The sequence below is a fragment of the Hippocampus bargibanti genome, linkage group LG03 (assembly GCF_051943395.1).
Source record: "Hippocampus bargibanti isolate YZ-2025 linkage group LG03, ASM5194339v1, whole genome shotgun sequence".
NCBI lineage: Eukaryota > Metazoa > Chordata > Actinopteri > Syngnathiformes > Syngnathidae > Hippocampus > Hippocampus bargibanti.
The window spans coordinates 24,279,693-24,300,576 of NC_142736.1; the positions used below are offsets into that span (position 1 = coordinate 24,279,693).

General features: G+C 41.7%; 4 protein-coding genes across 8 annotated transcripts; 2 read left to right on the forward strand and 2 right to left on the reverse strand.

Moving 5' to 3' along the window:
- Positions 1-1,532: 1,532 nt before the first annotated feature.
- psmc3 (proteasome 26S subunit, ATPase 3) lies at positions 1,533-3,253 on the reverse strand. The gene is made up of 2 exons (XM_088992708.1): positions 2,290-3,253; positions 1,533-1,986 (listed from the first exon to the last, which is right to left on the reverse strand). The coding sequence occupies exons 1-2, from the start codon at positions 3,232-3,234 to the stop codon at positions 1,648-1,650; spliced, it is 1,284 nt and encodes a 427-aa protein (XP_088848834.1). The 5' UTR covers positions 3,235-3,253; the 3' UTR covers positions 1,533-1,647.
- A 16-nt stretch (positions 3,254-3,269) lies between these two features.
- Positions 3,270-7,296, forward strand: tbp (TATA box binding protein). Of its 3 annotated transcripts, none has more exons than XM_088992713.1 (9): positions 3,270-3,392; positions 3,686-3,903; positions 4,343-4,499; positions 4,641-4,818; positions 5,005-5,092; positions 5,570-5,661; positions 5,752-5,919; positions 6,105-6,199; positions 6,376-7,296. In XM_088992713.1, the coding sequence occupies exons 2-9, from the start codon at positions 3,853-3,855 to the stop codon at positions 6,453-6,455; spliced, it is 909 nt and encodes a 302-aa protein (XP_088848839.1). In that variant the 5' UTR covers positions 3,270-3,392; positions 3,686-3,852; the 3' UTR covers positions 6,456-7,296. The 3 variants fall into 3 exon arrangements, with proteins under 3 accessions (XP_088848839.1, XP_088848840.1, XP_088848841.1); XM_088992714.1 differs by having other exon boundaries at positions 3,273-3,392; positions 3,844-3,903; XM_088992715.1 differs by having other exon boundaries at positions 3,316-3,392; positions 3,837-3,903.
- A 474-nt stretch (positions 7,297-7,770) lies between these two features.
- On the reverse strand, positions 7,771-13,962 carry pdcd2 (programmed cell death 2). 3 transcript variants are annotated; one of them, XM_088992710.1, is made up of 8 exons: positions 13,823-13,962; positions 10,109-10,300; positions 9,884-9,994; positions 9,756-9,810; positions 8,978-9,313; positions 8,228-8,328; positions 8,043-8,156; positions 7,771-7,957 (listed from the first exon to the last, which is right to left on the reverse strand). In XM_088992710.1, exons 2-8 carry the CDS (start codon positions 10,286-10,288, stop codon positions 7,778-7,780), a joined length of 1,077 nt encoding a protein of 358 aa, XP_088848836.1. In that variant the 5' UTR covers positions 10,289-10,300; positions 13,823-13,962; the 3' UTR covers positions 7,771-7,777. The 3 variants fall into 3 exon arrangements, with proteins under 3 accessions (XP_088848836.1, XP_088848838.1, XP_088848835.1); XM_088992712.1 differs by lacking the exon at positions 13,823-13,962 and adding an exon at positions 10,717-10,821; XM_088992709.1 differs by lacking the exon at positions 13,823-13,962 and having other exon boundaries at positions 10,109-10,520.
- Positions 11,217-18,892, forward strand: rhoua (ras homolog family member Ua). The gene is made up of 4 exons (XM_088992716.1): positions 11,217-11,676; positions 13,100-13,158; positions 13,861-14,049; positions 16,185-18,892. The coding sequence occupies exons 1-4, from the start codon at positions 11,430-11,432 to the stop codon at positions 16,467-16,469; spliced, it is 780 nt and encodes a 259-aa protein (XP_088848842.1). The 5' UTR covers positions 11,217-11,429; the 3' UTR covers positions 16,470-18,892.
- Positions 18,893-20,884: the final 1,992 nt, after the last annotated feature.

Below are 20,884 nucleotides of genomic sequence, written 5' to 3' on the forward strand. Positions count from 1 at the left end.
GACGCAGAACAGTTCCTTTCTGTGACCATGTGTCTGTTTTGTCTTTGTACCGTACTTGGTCACCGGTGTGTAGTTCAGGTAGGTTCCGTGTTCCTCTGTCATGGTAGAACTTTTGTTTTTGTTTCTGTTGTTCTTTGATCTTCCTCACTTTCTCCCCTTCCTTTGTCTTCAGCAGGTTTTCCGGGATGGGTAAGTTGGATCTCAGCACGCGTCCCATGAGTAGCTGGGCCGGGGACATACCACACTCGAGCGGCGTTGATTTGCTCATATCATTACAAGAATGAGCTCCTTACATTTAACCAGTAGCACACCTTTGAATGAGTGTGTTGCTAGAAGTAGAGGCTTCCCAACCGTGTAACAGTTGTGTAGTGTAATCCAGAGTGGTGTAGGTTGTACAGAGGGGAATGGGCAGGTTCAAGCTGAGGCCACTTATGTTAGTGGGGACAGAGTTCCTTCCCAGACCCAGTACAGTGCATCTCCGACGAGCACACAGACCCTGACACACCGGCGACAGATCCCTTACTCCAGTCACCTGACGTAGTTGGTCAGATGAGTGACATAATTAGACAGCATTTTTGTACATCCTTGCCCGATAACCTTGTCTATTGTGCCTGTTGGTCTTTCTGTTGTCTTCCGTGTGTATGTTGCCTCACTTCTGCATAATTTAAGGGGGGTGTATGTAACGGAGTTGTGCGCTTAGATTATTAAATTATGAAGGAAGTGACGCAACGGCGCACAGTGTGGCACTATGTCCCGCCCATAGTTAGCAGAACAATCTCGAGGAGATTCAGGTTAATCACAAGACGAAACCCATGCGACTTCACCCATCCCTTCTGCCATACTGTGTTGCAGAAATAAAAGAAACAAAAAGACACATCCACGCGTCTCGTCTTCATTAATACGGCAGCATCGTGGAGATGAAGATAGTCACTGTTGTGACACCCGTCACACTTACGTAATTTTCAACTGATATTAATTTACGTGTCCTTAAATGTATTTTAGACGTTGGTTAATTTTACTTGGGTATTACGTTTTTGGGGTCTTTTTTAAAAGGTCAAAATGTCAACACAAGGTAAAAAACGCAATCCAAATTAAAAAGTCGTGGAATAAAACCAAAACGTTGTGTGTCCCCCCTCCCCCGCATTGTTGGTTCCGTATCTTTGCTAATCGGGATGTGCCGTTCGCGAGTGATGTGTTGTTCGCGAACGAGCCAGTTCTTAGAGCCGGATCTCTGAAGACGTTGGTTAATTTTACTTGGATATTACGTTTTGGGGATTTTTTAAGTGTCAAAATGTCAACGCAAGGTAAAATAAACACAAGGCAAGTTAAAAAGTCGTGGAATAAAACCAAAACTTTGTTACCCCCCACCCCGCATTGTTGCCTCCGTATCTTTGTTGCCTCCGTAACTGGCTGCATATGGTTCTGCTTTACTTTTGTTTTCGAAAGTACTTCTACAGATGAACAATAAAAGTACAGTAAGTGAATACAGTAATTGCTTCAGATTAATATTCTAACATAAAAGAAACAAAATGATTTGTTTTCATGTCTTTTTATTAGATCAATGTCAATCTGCTGTAACAAGTGTCAAGAATGCCACAACGTTTTTCACATATTAGACTTCCCTACAAGCATGAACCCACAGTGTCCTTAAGCGTAGTACTGCAAGTTGGCTTTCTTCTTAGCTTGCACCTCCAGAATTCCCTCCATGTAATCCTCGTGGTTCAGCTCTGTGGCTCCACGGCGCAATGCAATCATACCCGCCTCCACGCACACAGCTTTGCACTGGGCTCCGTTGAAGTCGTCGGTGCAACGAGCCAGCTCTTCGTAGTTGACATCAGGACTGACATTCATCTTGCGGGAGTGAATCTGCATGATTCGGGCCCTGGCCTCCTCATTTGGCATGGGGAACTCGATCTTCCTATCCAGACGACCTGAACGCAGCAGCGCTGGGTCCAAGATGTCTACTCTGTTGGTTGCTGCAATCACCTACACACGTGGACAAGATGGTTACTGTCTTTCTGCATTGAAAGTAGGAAAGTCAAAAAATTTTACATAATGTATTTGCATAGGCCTGCACATCCTCTTATAGCTGTGATATACATCCCAGTTAACTATTTACACTCAAAATCATGTTCAGTGGGTGTCAGAAATTTCACATAAGGTTTCTGTTTCTAACTCGCCGATTGGATCAGATTCCCCAAGAGAGGTACAGAAGCTCTCAATCTAGCAAAGTTAGCGAATCTTAATGTAAAGCCTTGCAGTGTGATTGACTGTTCTCGGAAGCATTACCTTGACTTGCATGTTGGGTTGAAATCCATCCAGCTGATTGAGAAGCTCCAGCATGGTTCTCTGCACCTCCCTGTCTCCTGCCTTTTCACTGTCAAATCTCTTGGTACCAATGGCATCCAGCTCATCAATGAAGATAATAGATGGGGCCTTTTCTTTGGCCAGGGCAAAGGCATCTCTCACCAACTTAGCTCCATCTCCGATGAACATCTGCACTAACTGCGGACCAGCCAACTTCAGGAAGGTTGCTTTTGTCTGAGCCGCACAGGCCCTCGCGAGGAGGGTCTTTCCGGTCCCTGGTGGTCCATACATGAGGACTCCTTTCGGTGGCTGGATGCCCAGGTTTTCAAACTTTTCCTTGTGGTTCATGGGCAGGACGATTGCCTCCACCAGCTCCTGGATCTGCTTGTCCAGCCCTCCGATGTCACTGTACTGCTCCGTGGGGCGCTCGTCAACCTCCATAGCCTTGACTCTAGAGTCATACTCAGTGGGTAAGGTCTCCAGGATCAAGTAGGAGTCTTTGTTGACACCCACCAGGTCCCCAGGCTTCAACTTCTCGGCGTCCACCAGCCCGATCACCGGCAGGAAGTAAGTTTGGCGGGTGGACGTCTTGATGACAGCGCATTTTCCTTTTCTCTGGGAGTCGAGATCCACATTGGCCCCGTCTTCTTCTTGGTCGTTGGGGTCTACATCCAGCAGCTCGATCACGTTCGACACGAGATATGGCAGGGTTTTGTTCACCTTTATTTTCTCCGTGTTTTCTTTAATTTTATCTTTCATAGCTTGCAATTCATGGGTCACCCTCAGAACTTCGCTCTTCATTATCTTGATCTCACTGTCGAGGAGTCGAGTTCGCTGAACTATCTCCTCTGTAGACATTTTTAACACCTCTTCGCCGATTCCATCTTCCACTTCGTCCCAAACTGATTTGTCACTCAGAGACGCCATCTTAATTCTTTGCCTCGTGACCTATGACACCGGAAGATAAAGCGTTCATCTTCCGGAAGTCGCAGTTTCACTCTAGTTGCCGGATGAACTTGTGCGACCTGCGTTGAAGATGACATCAATTGCAAGATAAATAAAATACGGTTGCCTGTCGACCCTGCGTAAGCTGGCTGCCTCATTTGAAGGCATTCGTTGTTTTTCGGGGAGCACGTGTGATGTATAGTGAGACGCGTTAGCTCTCCTTGCTAATAGTAGCTCGGCGGTTAGCGACCGCCATCTGACTAGAAAAGTACATTTACAGTTTTTAAACGTAGAGAGTAAAAGTAACATGTCCATAGAAAAATAAACACTAAAGTACATTGGAATTTTTACTTTAGCGGAAAAACTAAGTATTTGATCTTTGTTACTTCCCGCCACTGGTTGTAATTTGTTCCTATCAAACATTTTCACGCAGGGTCCGACTGTGAAGAAAGACAGGCCAAGAGGACTTTCTCTTGGCCGACTTCAGAAACGTGTTGCTCTTTTTTGTCAAACGACTGAACACGCAACTGTTCAGCGTTTCACACACAAGAAACCGAGTCGGTGTGTGCTTTCTGTTCCCTGAGGTGATAGGTTCTGAAGATGGATCAGAACAACAGCATTCCAGCCTTTCAGGGGCTGGCCTCCCCCCAGGTAATATTTGCAGTCCATTTCTACTACCCTATCTACCGCATGTACAGTATGTGAAAGCAAATCAGAATACACAGTTTAAATAGTGAATAGCTGTCTTTTTTGCAGGCTGGTGTTTGAGAACATTTTCTCGATCTGCTTTGTGGGGAAATTGTCATGCAATCAGTTAGAATTCCTTAAATGGCATTTTTGTATGAATTTTTCATCATATTTTAACTCTATGTCATTAGATTGGGTTTATGTAACAAACATACTCCTGTGTGCAGCTCCTGTGTTTTGCTTTTCTACTTTCATTTCTTTCATAACTTTGCTGCTGTGAAATGTAAATGTCTCCACTGCGAGACTAATAAAGGCAAATCCAATCCAACATTACAATGTGTGGTATTTGCAATGACAGCATGGCTGTTAAGCCTTAGTCTTTTTTGGGGTTTTGTTTTTGCAGGGTGCCATGACACCAGGAACGCCCATCTTCAGTCCCATGATGCCATATGGTTCCGGCCTGACACCACAACCCGTTCAGAACACAAACAGTTTATCTATATTGGAGGAACAGCAGAGGCAGCAGCAACAGGCACAACAAGCACAACAGGCCAATGCAGGTACATGACACATAATCATTTCTGCATCTCTTTGGAGATTTATATTTCTTACGTCAAACAGACAACAAACATGGGGAATACGGATGCTTTCTCTACGTCTTAGTGAAGTTCATAATTCTGAGCGGAAAAGCTGTTTTTCAGGCCTTCCAGGAACATCGGGGCAGGCTCCTCAGCTCTTCCATTCCCAGGCAGTCACAGGTTCAACGACCACAGCGCTTCCAGGGAATACCCCCCTGTATAACACTCCACTTACCCCCATGACCCCCATCACACCCGCCACACCAGCCTCAGAGAGCTCTGGAATTGTGCCACAGCTACAGTATGTTTCAACATTAAGAGAATAAATTAAGTGCTGTGTCATAATTTAATGTATCCATGTTGGAAATTTCTACTTTCAGTTGTGAATATCGACACCAATACAATCTCAGTAATGTCACAAAACCACGACCAACAATTTTGTCCATTCCTAATTCTGATCAAGCATTTCCTCTTTTCTCACTACCAGAAACATTGTGTCGACAGTTAATCTAGGCTGTAAATTGGATCTGAAGACCATTGCACTGAGAGCCAGGAATGCAGAGTACAACCCCAAGGTAAATGCCATTTCAACGTTACTGTCGAAGCATACTTCTCACCGCATATTTTACAGTTCCAAAGAAAGGTCTACTGGGATACCACCAACTATATGTCACAAAAAGTCTATACACTGAAATTGGGGTGAATGTGTTTTTTTCTTTATATTGTTTTTTTTTTTACTTGTTTATTGCATATGTATTTTAACCATACCGTTGGCAAATATACAACTAAGTAGAACTACTTTAGGGGCTAAAAAATTGATCAATTACATTTCCATTGATTTAATTAGGAAATATTACCTCAATTTATGAACATTTCAAGTTACCAGAGATGAAAGTCCTTTCTAATTTTCACAAAAGTTCTTCCGGAAAATTCGCCCCAAATTAATTTGGATAGTAGTTGACAACATTGAACAAACACAGGCTTGAGTTCATTATTTTGCTTGTAGCGACACCACTCGAGCGAATGTTGATACATTGCTTCCTCTGTTTTAGCGTTTTGCTGCAGTCATCATGAGAATACGAGAACCCCGCACCACAGCTCTTATTTTTAGCTCTGGGAAAATGGTCTGCACAGGTGCAAAGAGGTTAGAAGAGATTCTCTGTTGACGTGCAATAAACATATTTTCATATTCCTCCCTGTGAATCTCACATTTAGACTGTTGTTGTTTTCTTAGCGAGGAGCAGTCCCGATTAGCGGCCAGAAAATATGCTCGTGTGGTCCAAAAACTTGGCTTTCAAGCCAAATTTTTGGACTTCAAGATTCAGAATATGGTGGGCAGCTGTGACGTGAAGTTCCCCATTCGTCTGGAAGGCTTGGTCCTCACGCATCAACAGTTCAGCAGGTATGTTTAACTGGAACTTAGTGCATGACAACCAGAGCCAGAAAAGCCTCCTACTTGACGGCCAAATGACAGAAAACATCTTTGAGATTAAAATTGAACAGTTGAAAGTGTTCATTATTTTTCTTGCCGTTGCTGATTTACTTTAAGCCATTTTAACCAACCTGCATTGCTTCATTTTCTTGCAGCTATGAACCTGAGCTGTTTCCAGGGCTGATTTATCGAATGATCAAACCCAGAATTGTCTTGCTCATATTTGTTTCCGGGAAGGTGGTATTAACGGGTAAGATCTACTCCTCTGGAGTCATCTTTCATCTCATTAACCTGAACGCAGTCTCGCAGTCCTGGAGATTTATAAATATACAACTTAAAAAGTGTGTTTCACTGTTGAACTCTGTCACTGGTTGACATTCAAGTGTTTCATTTTCATCAAGTCACTTTTTCTGCATTTGTTTCAAGGTGCAAAGGTGAGAGGTGAAATCTATGAAGCGTTTGAGAACATCTACCCCATCCTGAAAGGTTTCCGCAAGACGACGTAAACTCATCTTGGTACCTTCTTCCCCGGCCGGCCATTACTTTTTTATTTTTCAAATAATTTTAAGTGTCTTATGACATGACCTTCTACCGGTGAACTTTGTATTTGGTAGTTGTGCAAGTATGTGACTTTATTTTTCATAACTCTATTTGCAAGTACTATATGTTCATCCGATGATTTCCGCAACTATTTTTATTACAAATGCTCACATTTGTTTTCATTAGTTTTAAAGGTTTTTCAAACTCTTGTACATAAGTCTAAAAAAATGCTGACCGTTGCTTTTTTGGTTAATCTTCAAGCGGTTTTAAATAGTTTTATACGTTTTTAAAAAAATCATTTTCTGTTCAATGAAGTCATTTCTGTTGATTATTTTTCTGGTTATGCTTCAGTTGATGTATCATCACTGGCAGATGCTGAGTTTGTGTGTGACATTTTGTAACAGTCCTATCAAATTCAAGGTTTCTGTATCAAAATAGTCATTTCAACCCAACATTGACATGTTACAATTTGAGAAGGTTACATTGATTGATTGATCTGGTGGATAAGGTGATGGCGCACAGGAACCTTTTCATTTGGCCTGTATGCTCACTGTAACATCTAAAATCACAAATTTCTCTGTTGGTCTTTTATAAGAAACATTGATAAGCAGTTTCTCAAATGTTCTCATACAATGTTATACTTTAAATAGTGTACCTGCACTTGACGTGAGCATCCGCTCCTGAGATGTGCGCATTTTTTTCAACACCACCAATCCTCTACATGTGTTTCTAAAATAAGTTGAAGGCTTTGATCTAAAAAATGCAGTATTGAAATTTGAACATGTACAATAAATCTGTACATAATGATGCTTGTCAAAGCTTCCTTTTTACATTTCCAATTAACAAATCTGATGACAAATTTTACCATTTGTTTTATTTATTATGTTTTAACACCCACATTAATCCAGAAAATTTCAGTCATGGTTTTAACCATAGTTTCTATTAGCATATTCTGTTTGAGATTGCTGGAAGACGCGGGTATGGGATGATAAGGCACAAGGACGTATGTTCTTTTCACCAATTATTAACTCAGTAACCTATACAAATAGTCTTAAGAGCTCAGGATGGAAGCATTCTAAACCAGTTGAAACATGAACAAACTTAACAGTAAAATATCGGGAGGAATGCACCATAAATGTATAATAAAATAAAAAATAAGTTGAGCACTAAGCAGGCACTCTTGGATATGATTGGATATGCCTTGCTCTTTCACCTCGTGATGAGAGCTGTGTAGGAAAATAAGATGCGGGTGTTATGAAATGAATATTAGCCAAGGCCATAGCGGTAACTATGGTTGTTTAATTTGACTTTGCTGCTCTGTGCTGAAGTCTTGCTTCCAAATAAACTCAAGGCAGTATTGATCGCTGTTGTTGCAGCTGACTGAGCAAGTGAATATAGCCAAAGTCCCCCAGTCAATACTGACACCTGTGGAGTCCACGTGCAGACTGTTCAGCAACTGGGGCATCACCTTAAACACACACAAAACCCAAAGATGAGACCATGAGGGGGTCAATGAACAATTTTGACATAAAAAGATTGAATAAAACAACAACCTGAAATTCAAAAGTCCGCTTGGCGCCACAGGTGCATGCTGGGATATCTGTATCTGAAGGGATGTGCTGTGAAGAAACCCATAAGGGAGAGCCGCCCCGACTGTAGCGCAACACCTGTACAAACAGCGAAAAAAAAAACAGTGTTACCGAATGAGTCAGCTGTGATCATTGCGAAGAGTTTTAACCTGTTGTGGCTCAGGTGCAATCTTCTTTTTAAAATGCTGGAATACTTTGCTGTCCTCAGTCTCATGCATTGCCATCTCCTCCAAGTCAGTCTCTGCTAGCACTAAAATAAAATACCAACATCACTACAAATCCTCACAATATTAAAAATGGTTTTATTTCCACCACTGAACATGGTCGTGGGTCAAGAAGCAAAATGGTACTCAGTCTCGCTTAGTGTATCCATAGTGCGTAGGACACAGATGTGTCCAAAATACTATAGTGAACTTGTTTTGTTATTAGTTGTATTTAAAAAACAATCAATCGAGAGTGGAATTTTAGCCACTTCGAGTCCCATAGGTCAGCAATTCTTAACCACTGTGCCAAGATCATTACCCATTTCATTTTTGAGAAAAAAAAACGCATTCAGTACAAATGTTTTTTTTTGTACATCCATCCGCAGTGACAGGGAGAGCAACTCGATGCTCTTCCACTAGATGGCAGAAGATAGTTAAAGTGCGGACAGGATACCCAGTTGCCATTGCTGCAAAGGGATAGATAACTTGTAAAACTAAACATGCACATATATCATGTTATATATAAGATACAGAGATAATATCATTGTTGCATTATATAGTACACTTTTGTTGATATTGTAGTTCGGCATATACATATGCCTTGGTTTGACATTGTAAAACACAAATCAGAAAAGTGATCACGACTATGGCACATTTATACACCACATCATTACACCAGAAAATGGAAGTGTTTACTTTCTGCCAAGGAGGGAGAGTCTGCATTGGTCTGTGTGGCGGCCATTACGCTGTTGCCTTCATCGCCCTTGTCATTGTCATCTTCTTCCTCTGGCTCGGTTAAAAGTTCGAACTCCGGGAAGACAAATGGAGAGGCCACCGTTTCCTTACATCCGCCGCACTCCTTCTTGTGCGTGTGCTTCCAGTGAAGTGTCTGGTGGTGCTTGCCGCAGTATGTGACGACGTGACAGCGAGAGCAGGCTTTGTTGCCAGGGCAACCACAAACCCAACACAATTTCACTCCAGATGCAGGCAGCACACTCTGGTCTGGATCCAAGTCATTGGGGGGTTTATCCTCTGAAGATGTATAGGGGTAGGGGTTGGGGTAGAATAATACTGGATAGATTATTGCTGTATTTCCTCAAATAATGGCGCTCGAATATAGTTCAAGGCACGGAGTGAAATCTAGCCAAAATAAAGTCGATCTTTCCATGTAAATTTGTACTTTTGGATTCAGCAGAAAATATGTGCAAACATTGAAATTTCTCTTCACTTTATAATCAATGCTCAACACCCCCCCCCCCATTAAATCAGTTAACACACATTAAACAACTTTTAATATAATTAAACTCAAAAATGCGTTTTACAAATAAACATTTCCCGCCATCTCCTGTTGAGGAATGAAAGAAATGCGATTTCAATGATAATTCCTTATATTTCGACAAGAAGGCCATAAATAATACATATTCCGTGCGCCAATATTCTGAAATCAGTAACTTTCCTATTTCAGTCCACTAACCTGGTGGGGGGTTGTAGGAATAGAACTCATTTCTCCGAGGCAGTTGACTTCTGAAAACTACAAGTGAATACAAAATTACAATTACTACGTGAGGCAATCAAAACGTGGTAGCTCTGACGGGTCCACATAACTTTCACACTGCGGCTGTCGTTGTGTGTGTAGCACTCTGGAGTTTTACAACAAAACACAAAGAGGGTTCTGTGGAAACTCCTGTCCTGACCGGAGATTGGGGCGTACACCTCGGGAAAAATTGACGAAGGTTGATATAGTATGCGGTTTCGGGTTCACCACAATTAAATCACAAAAGAAATTTGAATCTAAACTTTCTTCATTCCTGCCTCAAGGTTACTAACCTGGAGCAGAAAGGCCATAGGCAGGCGGCATGTCTCGCACTCCAGTCTGTCTGGCGATGGCAGCAATCGCTGGCAAAGCCACGCCGGTTTGCCGCCGACCTTACTGGGAAATTGTGGCGAGCGAAGTCTCCAAGACTCTGCGTCGTCCAGAAAACCCAAAACGACCTCCGATGAAGACATGACGTCTAATTGCTGCGATAAAAACATAGACTATACACTAAAGCAGATGTTTGGTTCTCATCAACACATGTGTGGCCCAACACGGAAATATGTCCGTGTAGAACTACTATCCAGCGTTCATTAAGATCCGATATCAATGCCCTGTTTTTGGATTTAATATGGCAATGTATACTGGAACCATAAATCTATTTCTTAATTCTACCCTGAATATACGCGTATAATTTCAAATGTATCGTGGTTTTCGTGTTTTATCAGTCACGTCACTATTTAACTCATATTTAATATATACGAGTACGACTGCAAAATCTACCTGCATATTTTTAATATTTGTAAAGTATCATCAGATTACTTGACACAAGATAAACCCAGTTTACCAACCCCAGAAAATAGACCTGAGGGTCGTTCCTGTGGCGGAGAGTTGGCTTCACCTTTTTCAATGATAATGTCAAATGTCGTAGAATGTCCAATAAAACATTGTGTCTGTCATCTCGGTGTTTTCTAAGTTAACATTCAGTCATACTGACAAGTCCAGAAAACAAAGCAAAATAATTAAAATGTTGAATACAAGGTCTGATTAAAGTATATCCCTGTTTATTTCTCTCTCGCTCGCTCGCTCTCTCCCTCTCTCTCTCGCCCACTCTTCCACGCACTCTCACACGCGCGCGCACGCACACGCGCGGGCGCACACACGCACACACACGTACAGTCGCACACACACTCGGGCGCACACGCACGCACCCACGCACACACACGTTCACACAGACACACGCACACACACGTACAGTCGCACACGCACTCGGGCGCACACGCACGCGCCCACGCACACACACGTTCACACAGACACACGCACACACACACACGCTCACGCGTACACCGGAGTGATGTCATTTGAAGGGGAGTTTGGGGCTGTGGGCCAGAGTAACAGTCATTGAATGTCTTTACTTTGAAATGGACGCTGACTTTTAAAGAAGCCACGATGCATGTATCTTAAAATGGACGGGATGTCATTTCGCTATCGGGAATAGTTAAAGTCGGGATCGCCCAATCATGGAAAGTTAAGAGTAGTCGCCCGGAAGAAAGCAGAAAAATGGGCGCAGCAAAAAGTCGCCATCGCCCCGGCACGTCTTTGTAGGGCGGCTCCATGTCCCCCTCCTCCCCGATGCTTCCGAAGACAGCACCCGTGTCTCCAGCTCCGCCCGTCCCACCGAGGAGGCTTCGTGGTCGGGACGGGGGCTTGGGCAAGACGCGGCGGGCCGGAGTAGCGGAGAGGCGGGTGAAGTGTGTCCTGGTGGGGGACGGAGCTGTGGGCAAAACCAGCTTGGTGGTCAGCTACACTACCAATGGGTACCCCACCGAGTATGTCCCCACTGCCTTTGACAACTTTTCAGGTAAGCTATGTGGCCCTTGGTTACCGAAGTCCCCTCCACGCAATCTACACGGAACCACAGACGTGTTGTCAAGTGTGTCTAAAATCTGAAAAGAATGCTTCCATTTTGATGCGAATATATTTTCGTATTTTTTTGTCTAAATGTATTCTGTCAACCATGTATTTTTTTTGCAATTAATTTCCACGTAGTTCTCATTTCCTTGTTAATAACGTGCCTTTTAGTAGACGAGGTGGTCGGGTTAGTTGGTAGATTATGTTTGGGGAATCATAATTTATTGCTGAGATACATCAACAAAATTTTACCGGTGGAAAACATTGTTTAACATACTTTTCACCGAGTCAAAACAAGTGTCAAAACGGCCAAATTCCCAGTCGATGCCATTTGATAGCTGTATTCCTATTTGTACTTAAAGTTTATGATTTTAAAGGCAAATCTCTCTGGTATGATATTTTTATTGGTTGTATAGTCTAAGAATTTGTGTGATTTCCTCGACAAAATGGCGAATTTGCGCTTTCTTGGCCAAAATGCTGCAGCCTAACCTCACCTGAGATTGCGCAATTATTCACTCACTTGGTTGAGGAGGCTTGTCCTGTCCTTGTCAAGTCACTGTTTTGGTCTAGCTTCACGTCTCTAATGTCACATTTTCTGACAATTTTGGTATGCATTCTTATCCATGGTTAGGTATTGATGCATTACATATTTAGTTTTACTGATCTCATAAAATGGCAAATATTGTGCAAGGTGAGGCAGAAACACTGTTTCACATAGGCAGACTTAACTCTATCCAAACAATGCCAGTGGACCCCCTTTTCCCCCAACGTCTCGTGGAAATGTGTTAGCAAAATAAGGTACATTTTTTTTTATCAAAGCAATTGTTGTCTTCTGAATTACTTCAACCGCCTCAACATTATGAATGTATGATACTTTTTTAAATTGCCCCCCCCCCCCCCGTTCCTGTGCAATGGAATATTCCATCTTCTCACTGCACATGTGCAGACTTTGATTTAATTCAAACTTGTTGGAGCAGTTGTGAAATAAAATGAAATTAAATCTTAACATGGTCAATACAGTACAGCACTGTGTTATATTTTACCACACAATTGTTTACAATCTGGACTGCCAATAAAAAGGATCTAATAATGGAAAATCACTGCTGAAGATGTTATATCGGCTTCAACCATCTAATCATAAAACACTAGTTTGCCTGTTTATAATGTTAGCTCGTTAAATTCATGTCAAATCCACAAATCTGTTTAATTGATCATTTTGTAAATCTGTAACCTCAGTCTGTCACCAGCCATATACACACCGTACATCACTGGATTATTTTTCTGTCGGTTTAGAAATATTTTGAAGAGGCCCTGTGAATATTAGTATGGTATGATATTTCAAGATGTGTAAAAACATGTATTTGTGTGTGTAGCGGTGGTTTCAGTGGATGGGCAACCAGTCAAACTTCAACTTTGTGACACAGCTGGGCAGGTAATGTATCTCTGAGGCATACATGCATGCATCGACACACATTTCCTGTAACTTTATTTGTAATCAAGACAATGCCCTGACAGTTCAAGGGAAAGGCCAATTTGTGTTTCCTTTGTTCCAAAGCTATTCTAAAACTTGTAGTCATTGATTTGCCTGTCATCGTCTAATTTTGTGTTAGCAGATTACAAAATACCAAAAAAAGCATTAAAATGTTTACGTGTTGTAAAAAGTAAAGTGTTGAGGTTTGCACTTGAGTCAGTGCACCAGCTGATGCAAGGAAATAATTCTCTGGCTTGGCGTTTGCAGCTGTTTGCCTGACACTGAGTGTCGAATGGCATTGTAGCATGCCAAGTATTCATCACGATTCACTCAAATTGGAGCTGTGCTAATCTTCATTATCTTCCCTGTCGATGGAATCCACTGTGACCGTTGAATGGACAAAAAGAACAGAGAAAATACAATTTTATATGATGCTCATACAAATATATTAACTGATCTTTGAAAATCTATAAACTGTGCTTCTTTTTCGAAGACCAGAGGAAGTGCATCATCGTCACCTTGTTCGTCCTCCTGCATTTATTTGTTCTTTCGTCTTCTTCTCCTTGTCAATCGCCCTCCCCGCACTCATGTGTGACCCCCCCTCCCTATTACTGTACCTCCTCACCTCTGAATGATGCTGTGTGGGTGTCGCCTCTTCTGCAGGATGAGTTTGACAGGCTGCGTCCGCTCTGTTACACCAGCGCGGACGTTTTCCTGCTGTGCTTCAGCGTGGTCAGCCCCGTCTCCTTCCAAAACGTCCCTGAGAAGTGGATCGCTGAGATAAGGAAGCACGCCCCCTTTGCACCGCTGGTTCTTGTTGGGACTCAGTGCGACCTCCGAGAAGATGTCAAGGTCGGGCCATTCGGTTCATCTGTTCTTTTCTTTCCTCAACATTGCACTTTAAAAATGTCCTCATTATGTTTATGCTTTAACAAACATAAGCAATATATTTAACTGTATTACAGTAAATAGTATCTGATTTATTTATTTTAAATTGTCTCCAGGTGTGATTGTGTGTATGAATGGTTGTTATCTTGGTGTGCCCTGTGATTGGCTGGCAACCACTTCAGGGTGTCCCCCGCCGACGACCCAAAGCTAGCTGAGATAGATTCCAGCACCCCCACCCCTCCTTCCGTGACCCTCGTGACGATAAAAGTGATCAGAAAATGGATGGATGGAAGTTATCGAGAGATGTAAATCGTTGCAATAGAATAATAAACAGTCCAGCGTGTACCTTGTCTTACACCCAAAATCATCACGATTTACAATGGACAACACGATTTTAAACTAACATTAAGGTGTGATACAAAAAATGTTTCAGTATGATAGGAATTGAAACTAAAAATGACTCTTTTTTTTGCGCAAATTCAATGCACCACAGGGTTGAAATTTACAAAAAAAGGGGAATTTCCCTTTCCACTCTTGAGGACTTGCACACTGCAAGAATCAAGGCAAGCGCGGAAAATCTGACTGGACCCTCTGCACCCTGCTCACCACCTTTTCCAGCTACTCTCATTAGGCAGGTGCTACCGATCCATGCGCACGAAATGCAACAGTCATTTAAACAGCTTCTTCCCCCGTCGCCGTGAACTCTAAATAGTAAGACAACTATAACTTTACAGTGCCTTTGCAATTTTGCACAACCCTGTGGCACCGCATTACGTTATAATCATTGTAGCTCCAGCTCTGTACTCACTTGAATCACTGTCTGCTTGATATTTTGCACATTGCCTCACAGTTGTTCCTGAGAGGTACCACTTACATTATTAATAATAATAATAATAATAATAATAATAATAATAATACAGTAAAGTCTCGTTATATCGATATCGGATATATCGATACTATTTCTATGCACGCACGGAGAAAATTACATGTAAACAGGGTCGGATATATCGATAGTCCCGGTTATATTGATATTTTTTCGGACTCCCTTGAATATCGATATAACGAGACTTTACTGTAATAATAATAAGAAGAAGAATACATTTCATTTATAAGCGCCTTTTAAACCTCTCAAGGTCACTTTCCAGTCACAGGATAAATCTTTCTGTGGAAGAGCAGCGGCAGCCACACGCGCCAACGTTCACTCAAACCATTAGTAACTCAAATAGGTACAAAGCTAGCTAGCTAATAGAGTGAATAGCTAGCTTGCTAGTTAGATAGCTAATAGATAGCTAGTCAGCCAGCCAAACGGCTAATAGATACCTAACAGATATCAAATAGATAGCTAGGTAGCTAGCTAGATAGCTAGATAGACTGTCGTCATTTATGAACAAACAGCTAGGAACCCTAACCATGAAGTGAGATAAGTACATTTGAGGTTTAACATTAAGTACACTTCCATAATATGGCTGAGGAACTGTGTCCTTGCCTTTCTTAAAATAAATAAATACAGTAAAGTCTCGTTATAACGATATTCAAGGGAGTCCGAAAAAATATCGATATAACCGGGACTATCGATATATCCGACCCTGTTTGCATGTAATTTTCTCCGTGCGTGCATAGAAATAGTATCGATATAACCGGGACTATCGATATATCCAATATCGATATAACGAGACTTTACTGTACAGTTTTTTTCAGCCATTCACATGGCTTAGTCAGTGGTGGGCCGTCAGGGCCTGCAAGGCCTTCTTTGCTGGCCTAAAAATATCTGAATTACAGACTAATGTGAATTAGATTTGATTTGATTAGATGAGCCTTTATTGGTGTCCTCCATACTTATTTGTCATGTCTTTTCCATGATGATAATAGTGCAGCGTGTTCTACTGGAGACATATTCCTCGTGTGTGCTACATACTTGGCCAATAAAGATGATTCTGATTCTGATTTGAAAAGGTCTCTATGATATCTAAAGGATCAAAGTTGATTATAGATCAATGTTAACAAGTCATCAAAAGAAAGGAAGCTCATTTCCTAGTGATGAATAAATGCCCTGAATCAACACAGAAAGTTGTGACATGAAATTGTGTTTTTCTCCGTAGATTTTGATCGACTTGGCTAAGTACAGAGAGAGGCCGGTGGACCCAGCCGATGCTCGAGAATGTGCAGCTGAGATCGGTGCTCTGGCCTATGTGGAGTGTTCATCTCTGACCCAGAAGAACTTGAAAGAAGTTTTTGACACCGCCATACTGGCCAGCCTGCAGAACCAAAGCTCCCAGAAGCACTCCAGAGGGAAACAGAAACGGCGAACAAAGCAAATGCAGACGCCCGATAAGATGAAGAGTTTGTCCAAGTCATGGTGGAAAAGGTACTGCTGTGTAGCGTGAAGCACCTCAGATTACTCTCCTGACAACATTTTGGGACAATCCTGAACTCAACGCCTGAGTCAATCCTTTTTAATGACTGTCGACGAAAACCAAAGTTACATTTGTGTTATCATTGGGACATTCGCGAGCGCACTCCAGTCTCTTTCGTCCTTGCCCAGTCCAGTCAATGGGCGATCCAACTGCAGCGTGACCCTTTGTGTGGATGTCTATCGTGACTTGTTGGAGCAGCGGACTGACTGTGTTGGAGGCTGAGATAAGCAAGAAACGAAACATTATTGAGAATTATCTTGAAGAGACTACACCCCATGTCAGACCTTTCAGCACCTGAATTGAACATTATATTTACTTGGGATAAATCTTTACCCACTTATTTGCTTAGCCAAACTGAAACTGAAGGTCTTGATGGCGAATGCACCAAACGGACATTATGGAAGTTACAGCATGTAAACAGCAAACTGGACCAGACCAAAGAAAGAACCACACTTCATACATACCACTGTTTTTTCTCTCTGCAGCAGACAACGTGAAGATGGTTGACCAGGTCAGTTGAAAAAAAAAACAATCTTAAAATGACTAAAGTGCTCATAGCTCTACCGGTGCTCTGTGAAGAAGGTCAAGAAAATTCCCGGCCAGCCAGAATCTTAGTAACAAAGTCATATCCCGTTACAGGAAGTGAATTGTTCAGTTGCATCTGCATTGAGGATCTTAACACTATGACTTCTACTGAAGATAAACGTAAATCATCTGCTTGCTGGCGTGCGCCTGACCATGACTCTCATTCATTTCCTTATTTAGCTTAGACTTTTTGATTATCATGAGATCATTGCTTCCAGGTGCAGATTGCTGAAGGCTTTCTTTATCTATTGAGTTATGGCACACTGTATGAACAAAAGTATGCAGATATGATGTAGGCAGGGCGTAAAAATGGACAAAAATAGGGAGTTAGCAACAAAAACAGCGTGCACACTTCTGAGTCTTTTACAAGATGTTGCAATGTGTTTTTGTGTCCATTTATCCAGCTGTGAGCTCAGCAATGCTGGACCCAAGAGAAGCCCCTGTGGCTCACAAGCTCTTCTCGACTTCATCCAAAAAGTGTTTGATTGGGTTTGATTGTGCAATTGTAACAGAAAAGGGTCTTCTCTGAAACGGTTCCCACAAACTTAGAAGCATACAATGGTTCCAAATCTGTTGCAATTACTGTGTAAAGTGTCCTTGAGAGTTTTGAAAGGCGCTTAGAAATTAAATGTATTATTATTATTTACATGATTAGTATTTTGGAGATGACCGCTGATCTCGGATTTTGTAGATCTGGTCAATATAGTTATTTGTCAATTGGCAAATGAAACCATCCAATCCATCTGACTCGGACAATAAAATCTGTGTTAAATCTACTCTGCATTTTTGTTGAACTAAAAATCTAAAGGACCTAATGGCTCTTCCAAATCCCATGGAGAGAAAGTACATGCAATATACTCTTGTTGGTAAAGTGTGCGTCATCTTCCAAAATGTCCAACAGTGATGACGACTGTCCTGTAACTTCTTTTGCAGCCCATTCAGCTCCGTGTTATCATCCAAAACACAACGAATCATAAATTATGCACCGTCAACACCCTTCTTTTGTGCATTGTTGTTACCAAAGTCAGGTCAAAAGTCCGCAAGTGTATCTTTTCTCCAAGGTCCAGTTGTAAAAACGGGTCTCTGTGTTTCATGTGTCAGTAACAGAAGGGATGAGGGTGTGAGCAAGTTTGTAGGATGGAATGATTTATATAAGTGTGTATTATTGAAAACACGTGTAAGACGAAGGCAAGCATAACGACCGTGCAATGTTGTTCATGTGTCCATCTGCACAAATTAAGATAATATATTACGGTTTGTGTTTACTTACAGTTAATCGAAATTCCAATGTTTTCCTCAGTCGGAAAGGTTTTTATCAGCAACACCCCCCGCCCCCTTGAAAACAAGTGCCAATTAAACATTTTCTTTCACACAAGCCAACAAGTTTGGTCAGAAGTAGGAAAGCAAGATTGACAAAACTAAGTTTCGATTTTAGTATCAATCTGTGATTGTATCATTGGAATTGTTTGGTCATTCAGATGTTCCAGCTGCCAATGAATGACTCCTCTGTGTCCATCCTGATAGCGATACATTGTTTGTCGGCTGGGAAAGGGCGCACAAAGAGGCCTGTCTTGCAGTTTATGCGTAGCCTCACAGAATGACGGCAAATGGAAGTAGGCCAAAGGTCACGCAGACCCTCTTGTCCGTTGACGGTTTTCCTTGTCAGCTTTTTCCACTTTTCCTCTGTTTATATTGATGATTTAAAAAAAGCGAGAGAAACAAATGTCATTACTGTATTCATCTGGGTTCTGTGCTCATTTGAGATTGTTTATACTTGATGATTTTTGGCATTAAACAGATTCTGTTCATGTTCTTCTCAACTTATTTTTGACCCGTGGTATGCTCAAAGTTTGATGTCTGATTGCTTCCGTTGGTTCAGTGAAGTTGTCATTCGAAACAAAATTTCAAAAAGTAAAGGACAATTGCTGGAACACATTCTTAGTTTAGAGGCTCTGCAGCTATGTTTTCTGCACTGTATGCTTGTGTTGCACATTTTAAGCCCCACTGAGAATGATTCACACGCACAAGGCTGACTTATTCCTGCAATCTTTCCAAAACTTTATACATAAAATTGAAGCATGATGCAAAGACTGATTTTTTCCCCCCCGTCCCTAATGTGAACTCAAAGCTAAATTTTTCATGTGCATTTGACTGAGGTAATGTTTTGGCATGGGCCTTGTGATTATCAAACAGAACAACATCCCCGATGTATGCTGCAGATGCACATCAGGAGAGTAGCAAACATGTTTTCTGTGGAGCGTATGTACCAGTTCTCCATCTCCCACCCAGATCATTGTAAACAGTCGCTACTGCCAGAACCCTCAGCAAGTTATGCAAGCTCTTTATTTCGAAAGATGTCATGTGACACTTGCTTAGTGGCTTCGCTCTGGGTTGCGGCGTGGCGGCGAGCTGCAAATAAATTCAGTCTGGGAACCAACCTGGCCCCTTGGCTTTGCGGTGAGGTTGTTAAGGTTAGATAAGATGTTCAGCTTTGAAGCTGGACATGTTTTAAGTCACGAGATTCTTGCTGGGGAAACCACAGTTAGCCAAGAATAAATCCTGCAGTCGGGGCGTTTGTGGATTGTAACTGGAATATTATTGATAAATATAAACAAATAGCCATGCAGGGTTTCATAATTGTATAGGGCCTTGTTGGCAGGAATAAGGTTTGACAGTAGCACTGTGCCGAAGCCTCTAAAACTCCCCACTAGTTTTGTTGTTAATGCGCTCAGACCTGCCATTATCATATAATCAAATAATATATAGATGGACATACACGTACATGGTTATACACAAACAAAATCTGGAGTGGGGAAAAACATGGGAGGGGGATATGCAGCAGTACTCATGTGCAATAATACGATGGAGCTATATTCCGGTCCCCAAAAAGAACACATTTGCAAAGTAATAAATGTAACTGCCACATCCTCCCGTTTTTACACAACAGTAATCCACAATGTTCAAACTGTGACCGTTGCATTTTTCCACCTTCATTTTCACAACAAGACAAACTCTTGAAATGTCCCCAATTTTCACTTTTCCTTCTCTTCCTGATTTCTGCACACTGAGACCAAAAAATGAAGTGTTCCAAAACGGCGATGACAGCTGATTATCTGAGGGGAAGATGCATTGTTAGGCTGAAGGCATCGCTAACGAATTAACTGCAAGTCGTATTTGCAAGGGGGTACTTCTGATACAAAGCAAGGAGGCTTGTCACAACCACAACTAAAACAGAAATGGGGAACATAACATCAAGGCTACAGAATATTTCCACAATTAAGTGTAAAGCACCAGGACTGCAGTTTGACGCCAATCATTCTCGAATTGTTGGTAAAACAACAAATCCAGTGGCGTGTTGAAAATACTTTTCATCTATTACGTAGTGACAAAATGTGCCCATATTTGAGACCTCTTGGTTAATGGCCCATCATCGCAAATACTTTAGGACTTAGTTTTATCGGTAGCATGTTGTTCTTTTTTTTGGACATCAAACGGTGGGAAATGTGTGCTATCCAAACAACACAAAACGATTTAATTTCCACAGAGAAACAAGAAACAGATACATGTTGCAAATCAATTTTTTTTGATTGGGTGTTTATTGCTGAATGATGACACTTGGTGCACATGCACACAAGACGGGGGAAAGTACGTGTGTTTGGACTCTGTGTGTGCATTGCGTGTTGTTACTAGGGCAAGAGTGACCACAGGTCAAATCATTTACAGATAACTAGTTCAACACCAACTTTTTGGACAAACTACTGTATAAACTGAAACTGTTTGTGTGCTTGGGTGTGTGTTTA